A 7,160-nucleotide genomic window follows, 5' to 3' on the forward strand; every position below is an offset into this window, starting at 1 on the left:
AACTTCTGCAACATTCGCGGTCTAAGATCTAATTTTCAATCTGTAAAACACCACCTCTCCTCTTCTAAACCTCATCTTCTTTTCCTCACTGAAACTCAGGTGTCTGAGGCAACTGAAAGTAGCCCCTTTTCTGTTCCCTCCTACTTTCCCTATCCTCATTTTCGATCCAAAGCTGGATGTTGCATTTATGTCCGCAATGACTTAACCTGCTCTCGTGCCCACGCTCTTGAATCTTCCGAGTTTTCCACCATCTGGCTACGACTACAGAGTCACTCTCAAATTAAATTTATCTGTGCTGTATACCTCTCACCTAACTCTTCTGACTATAAGAAATTCTGACTTCTTAACTTCCAAAGTGGAGCACATTCTGACCCTCTTCCCTTTTGCAGAGATCTCCATTCTTGGAGACTTCAATGTTCACCACTAGCTTTGGCTTTCCTCTCCCTTCACTGACCATCCTGGTGAACAAGCCTACAACTTTGCTATCCTCCATGACCTAGAGCAATTGGTGCAACACCCTACTCGCATTCCTGACCGTCTTGGAGATACGCGGAACATTCTTGACCTTTTCCTGACCTCTAATCCTGGTTATGCTGCCACCCTTTCTTCTCCGTTGGGCTCCTCCGATCACAATCTCATATCTGTATCTTGTCCTATCGCTCCAATGCCTCCTCAGGATCCCCCTAAGCGAAGGTGCCTCTGGCCTTTTGCCTCTGCTAGTTGGTGGAACCTGAGGAGGTATTTTGTTGATTTTCCTTGGAATGACTACTGCTTCCGTGTCAGAGACCCGTCTTTGTGTGCTGAGCGCATAACAGAGGTGATAGTGTCTGGCATGGAGACATACATTCCTCACTCTTTTTCTCGACCTAAACCTTAGATTCTAAACCTTGGTTTAACACAGCTTGTTCTCGTGCTATACATGATAGAGAGGTGGCCCACAAAAGGTACTCAAGCCTTCCATCACCAGAATCTCATGCACTTTACATTTCTGCCCGGAACCATGCCAAGTCTGTTCTCCAACTAGCCAAAAACTCCTTCATTAACAGAAAGTGTCAAAACCTTTCAAGATCTAACTCCCCTCGTGACTTCTGGCATCTAGCCAAAAATATCTCCAATAACTTTGCTTCTTCTTTCCCGCCTATATTTCAACCAGATGGCACCACTGCTATCACATCTATTTCTAAAGCTAAACTCTTCGCTCAAACCTTTACTAAAAACTCTACCTTGGACGATTCTGGGCTTGTTCCTCCCTCTCCTCCACCCTCTGACTACTTCATCCTACCTATTAAAATTATTCGCAATGATGTTTTCCATGCCCTCGCTGGCCTAAACCCTCGGAAGGCTTATGGACCAGATGGGGTCCCTCCTATTGTTCTCCGAAACTGTGCCTACTTGCTTGCACCTTGCCTAGTCAAACTCTTTCAGCTCTGTCTGTCAACATCTACCTTTCCTTCTTGCTGGAAGTTTGCCTACATTCAGCCTGTTCCTAAAAAGGGTGACCGTTCTAATCCCTCAAACTACCGTCCTATTGCTTTAATTTCCTGCCTATGTAAAGTTTTTGAATCTATCCTCAACAAGAAGATTCTTAAACATCTATCTCTTCACAACCTTCTACCTGATCGCCAGTACGGATTCTGTCAAGGCCGCTCTACTGGTGATCTTCTGCCTTTCCTTACTGAGTCTTGGTCATCCTCTTTTAGAGATTTTGGTGAAACTTTTGCTGTTGCCTTGGACATATTAAAAGCTTTTGACAGAGTCTGGCACAAAGCTTTGATTTCCAAACTACCCTCCTATGGCTTCTATCCTTCTCTCTGTAACTTCTTCTCTCTGTAACTTCATCTCAAGTTTCCTTTCTGACCGTTCTATTGCTGCTGTGGTAGACAGTCACTGTTCTTCTAAATCTATTAACAGTGGTGTTCCTCAGGGTTCTGTCCTGTCACCCACTCTCTTCTTATTATTCATTTATGATCTTCTAAACCAAACTTCTTGTTCTATCCACTCCTACGCTGATGATACCACCCTGCACTTTTCCACGTCTGTTCATAGACGTCCAACCCTTCAGGAGGTAAACATTTCACGCAGCGAAGCCACAGAACGCTTGACCTCTGATCTTTCTAAAATTTCTGATTGGAGCAGAGCAAACTTGGTATTGTTCAATGCCTCAAAAACTCAATTCCTCCATCTATCAACTCGACACAACCTTCCAGACAACTATCCCCTCTTCTTCAATGACACTCATGTGTCCCCCTCTTCTACACTGAACATCCTCGGTCTGTCCTTTACTTATAATCTGAACTGGAAACTTCACATCTCATCTCTAGCTAAAACAGCTTCTATGAAGTTAGGTGTTCTGAGACGTATCCGCCAGTTTTTCTAACACCCCCAGCTGCTAACTCTGTACAAGGGCCTTATCCGTCCATGTATGGAGTATGCTTCACATGACTGGGGGGTTCCACTCATACTGCTCTTCTAGACAGGGTGGAATCAAAAGCTTTTCGTCTCATCAACTCCTCTCCTCTAACTGACTGTCTTCAGCCCCTCTCTCACCGCCGCAATGTTGCATATCTAGCTGTCTTCTACCGCTATTTTCATGCTAACTGCTCTTCTGATCTTGCTAACTGTATGCCTCCCCTACTCCCGCGGCCTCGCTACACAAGACTTTCTTCTTTCTCTCACCCCTATTCTGTCCACCTCTCTAACACAAGAGTTAACCAGTATTCTCAATCATTCATCCCTTTCTCTGGTAAACTCTGGAACTCCCTGCCTGCTTCTGTATTTCCACCTTCCTATGACTAGATTTCCTTCAAGAGGGAGGTTTCAAGACACTTATTCTTCAATTTTTGACTACTTCTTTGACCCTTTTATGGGACTGGCATTTCAGTGGGTATTTTTTTTTTTTTGAATTTTTGTTGCCCTTGGCCAGTGTCCTTCCTACATTAAAAAAAAAGGAGAAAGGTACTCACCAGCAGGTGTCACACAAAGACCAAAGGTACGCACCAGAAGGTACTAGGGAAAGGACGAAGTACTAGCCAGCAGGCACTACATAAAGGGCAGGGGTACTCACCAGCAGGGACCAGAGTCGTTGTCCGTGGACACCGAGCACCAGGAGCTCTACTTGGAACAGGGTGACGGCGCGGGCAGCCAGTCCATCTCCCCGGCCGGCACGGCGGCCCCGACACTCTGGGTGCGGTGGTTCTTGCTGATAAAGGCACTCCAGTGGTCGCCGCTGCTGGAGGTGAGTCGCGGGGACCTGGGGCCCGAAGGAGAGGTCTGGCGGAGTGGAGCGCCGCCGTGCAGGAGGCACAGCCGGTCAACTGGGGCGTCTGTGGGGAGCTGCACCGCCGCCCATACCGCAGCGCCACGGAGGCAAAGGACGTGGGCGCCTGCTGGAAGGTGGGCGTGCCACGGAGAAGTGTGTGGCCACCCGAGGAGTGAACGACGGCAGTGTTTGTAGCGCGGGTGCAGGCAGGCGAGGGGGCACAAAGCACATGTGGGGAGCGGGCGGCAGCCAGGGGACTGCCCATGGGCAAGCCGATGCCGCGCCCTACGGTCACGTTGCGGGGAATCACCTTCAGCTTGATGGGCCTGTGCGGGTCTGTTGGGAGAGGAAGAATGAGTGAACATGACGCCGCAGGGAGCAGCGTGACGCAACTCACATGTCACACCACCGCCGCCACCCAAGAGAAGGCCGCCCGCCACTCACCTGATGGAGACTGTCGCTTCTCTTGTTCTCCGGCCGAGTGCCGTTCCTTGCCCTTCTCAGCGCTGGACCTCCGCTGCGTCTTGGCTCCTTTGGCCTCCAGCGCCAGGCTCCTGCTGGCCTCGGCGGACCTGCCAGCCTCTGTGTCCAGGTCTCCCCCGGCATCCCACTCACCCTTGAGGTGACGATAACTCGTGGAGACCTGCAGGCCCAAGAGACGCGGCGGTATCGGTCAGTCAGTCACTCAAACATTCACTCACACAGTCAGATAGTGCGTCAGCCCGTCAGTCACGTGGTCAGTTATGCAACCACCCACACACGCCGCTAAAAGGTCAATAAGCTAGTCAGTCAGTCATTCAGTCAGTCAGTCAGTCAAACATCCAGATTGTCAGCCAACTAATTAGAGTCACTCAACAAACCATCTCGCCAGTCAACCATTCAGTCAGTCAGTCAGTCAGTCAGTCAGTCAGTCTGCCAACCAGCCAGATAGACACCCACATAAACACGCCCCTCCCAAAAAAGAAACTAATAAAAGTAAAAAAGAAAAAAAAAGACTAGAAAATCAGAAGAGTGCCAAGCCAACACACGAAAAAAAAAGAAAAGAAAGCGGGGAGAGAGAGAGAGAGAGAGAGAGAGAGAGAGAGAGAGAGAGAGAGAGAGAGAGTGGTCGCAAAATTAATGTTTAACTAATTCTGCGAAGATTACCTATATGACCTCCTCCTCCTCCTCCTGCTCCTGTCTTTCCCTCCCCTCATAAATCCTCGCCTCACGGATCTTCCTCTTTATCGAACACCTTGCTGCCAAATATTGACTTTTAATACACCTTTTTCATCTCTCTCTCTCTCTCTCTCTCTCTCTCTCTCTCTCTCTCTCTCTCTTTTTTTCTTTCTGTGTGTGTGTGTGTGTGTGTGTGTGTGTGTGTGTGTGTGTGTGTGTGTGTGTGGATGGGTGGCTGTTGGGGTGGATGTCGGTGTGGGTGGGTGTGCGCGCGCGTCTCCTCTACATACACTAACTGGTGAATGAGAGAGGAGTGCACATTGACTCACTGAATCTCACATGGACGAATGCGCAGGCAAACCAAACTGCAGTGAGGGAGTGGGGGTAATAATAACCAATAACAACCCGGGCAATCTTGGCTCTCTCGTCTCCAGTGAGGTAAGGGATGTGTTCCTCTCATCGATTCTCACAATTTTCAAGCGGTTCAGCACACGTATTCTGAAACACTTTGCTCTCTCTCTTTTTCTCTCACCACGAATATTTTCCAAGGCCACATAAATGATCAGGCGGGTTCTCAAAGAGTGTTTCTCCTGTTAATAATGTAAAAATCTTGTTCATCTGTTACTGAGACTATAGGAACGCACTTTAAAATCTGTGTAACTTCAACTAGAGCTTTTTGAAGTGGAGGTGTAGCGCAGATGTGTTTCAGAATATGGCCTTTGACCCATTGTTTGTTCTTATTCTCCTATTATCTAAGTTGTCTTTTGTCCTAAACTTGTGAATTTGGAGAATGTTACCTATTGAGAATTTTGAACAGAGAGAGAGAGAGAGAGAGAGAGAGAGAGAGAGAGAGAGAGAGAGAGAGAGAGAGAGAGAGAGATGTGGGAGGGAGGGAGAGAGAGACCAAACTGGAAGCCTTTTCGGTAGTGTCGGTAAGGGAAGGGAAACACAAGGCGGAGGAAGAGGTGACAGTAGGAGTGGTGGAGGCAGTGGTAGCAATGGCAGTGGTGGAGACAGAGGTGGAAATGATAGTGATGATAGTAGTGCATAGAAGTGGTAGTGGTAATGGTGGTGGTGGTGGTGGTGGTGGTGGTGGTGGTGACGGTAATTAGGGAAGAAATAGCAATGGTAGTACTGGTTGTTGTTGTTGTTGTTGTTGTTGTTGTTGTTGTTGTTGTTGTTGTTGTTGTTGTTGTTGTTGTTGTTGTTGCTGCTGCTGCTGCTGGTGCTGCTATTGTCGTTTCTTTCTTATCATGGTAGTGGTAATGGTAAACTCTGGAACTCCCTGTCTACTTCTGTATTTCCACCTTCCTATGACTTGAATTCCTTCAAGAGGGAGGTTTCAAGACACTTATTCATCAATTTTTCACCACTGCTTTGACCCTTTTATGGGACTGGCATTTCAGTGGGCATCTTTTTTATTGGATTTTTGTTGCCCTTGGCCATCGTCCTTCCTACATAAAAAAAAAAGAAGTGGTAACAGTAGTAGTAGTAGTAGTAGTAGTAGTAGTAGTAGTAGTAGTAGTAGTAGTAGTGGTGGTGGTGGTGGTGTATATGATCTACTTTAGTTCGTTGTGTTTGAAGTTCCGTGTGGTGAGCAAATTGTTGTTCGTTGGTTTGTTTGTCTGCTTGTTTGTTTGATCTCTATAGGTAATATACAAAGGGAAATTACACGGATGAGTGACTAATCGAAATATTAACTGTAGTAGTAGTAGTAGTAGTAGTAGTAGTAGTGATGGTGGTGTCGGCCATGGTGATGACTGGAGGAGGAGGAGATAAAATGAAAAAGAAGCATAATTTGTAGGCCTCAATAATACGAATAGTAAGAAAGAAAAAAAAGAAAAGCAAGAAAGAAAACGAAAAAAAAAGAACACAACAGTCAGGATTAATATAAGTCAAATCTCAACTAAGATTGCATTTGTGTTGCCCCCCCCCCTCTCTCTCTCTCTCTCTCTCTCTCTCTCTCTCTCTCTCTCTCTCTCTCTCTCTCTCTCTCTCTCTCTCTCTCTCTCTCTCTCAATCTCAATAATATCAAGGAAGGGAACAGACCGACAGCACATAACACATTTCCACCAAAGAAGAGGAAGAGGAGGAGGAGGAGGAATACAAAGGGAATACAAAGGAAAGCCAAACAGCAACAGACCTTTTGGTCCTTGCAAGGCTGTTTGGCAAAATCTCTAATTTTCCCGTGCCGGGAATCGAACCCGGGCCTCGCGGGTGAGAGCCGCGTATCCTAGCCACTAGACCACACGGGAATTTGGAGGAGGAGGAGGAGGAGGAGGAGCAGGAGGGAGGAGGAGGAGGAGGAGGAGGAGGAGGAGGAGGAGGAGGAGGAGGAGGAGCGAGGAGGAGAGAGAGAGAGAGAGAGAGAGAGAGAGAGAGAGAGAGAGAGAGAGAGAGAGAGAGAGAGAGAGAGAGAGAGAGAGAGAGAGAGAGAGAGAGAGAAAGTGTTCAACTGACACCTGACTTCCCAGCATTTCACAACAATACAGGTAACACTTATGAAAGGCATTGTGTCCACCTGCTCATGGGGCGGCCACCCAGGTGTACTAGGGAGTGCGCGTGCACGCACACAAGCACACACACACACACACACACACACACACACACACACACACACACACAACATACAGACTTAAAGGAGAAGAGATGCAAAGTAACACAAAAATAAGAAGTAAAAAAGGAGAAAGAAAAAAAAGCATGAAAAACACACACTCACATTTTCCCGACAGATTCCCTTAAC

At 47.3% G+C, this 7,160-nt stretch overlaps 1 protein-coding gene and 1 non-coding gene across 5 annotated transcripts in view; both read right to left on the reverse strand.

Moving 5' to 3' along the window:
- Positions 1-4,412, reverse strand: part of LOC135097068 (tigger transposable element-derived protein 6-like) — a 23,963-nt gene extending 19,551 nt beyond the window's left edge. For 2 of the 4 annotated variants that reach the window (XM_063998835.1, XM_063998833.1), the window contains exons 1-2: positions 3,704-4,412; positions 3,065-3,595 (exon numbers count right to left, since the gene is read on the reverse strand). In XM_063998835.1, the coding sequence (XP_063854905.1) occupies positions 3,065-3,524 (460 nt within the window). In that variant the 5' untranslated portion in view covers positions 3,525-3,595; positions 3,704-4,412. The remainder of the gene's footprint in view (positions 1-3,064; positions 3,596-3,703) is intronic. The other 2 variants (XM_063998836.1, XM_063998834.1) reach the window with 2 other exon arrangements.
- Positions 4,413-6,600: 2,188 nt separating this feature from the next.
- Positions 6,601-6,672, reverse strand: Trnae-cuc (transfer RNA glutamic acid (anticodon CUC)). The gene has a single exon. It is a non-coding gene; the product is annotated as a tRNA-Glu (tRNA).
- Positions 6,673-7,160: the final 488 nt, after the last annotated feature.

Source organism: Scylla paramamosain, unplaced genomic scaffold (assembly GCF_035594125.1).
Source record: "Scylla paramamosain isolate STU-SP2022 unplaced genomic scaffold, ASM3559412v1 Contig11, whole genome shotgun sequence".
Taxonomy (NCBI): Eukaryota; Metazoa; Arthropoda; class Malacostraca; order Decapoda; family Portunidae; genus Scylla; species Scylla paramamosain.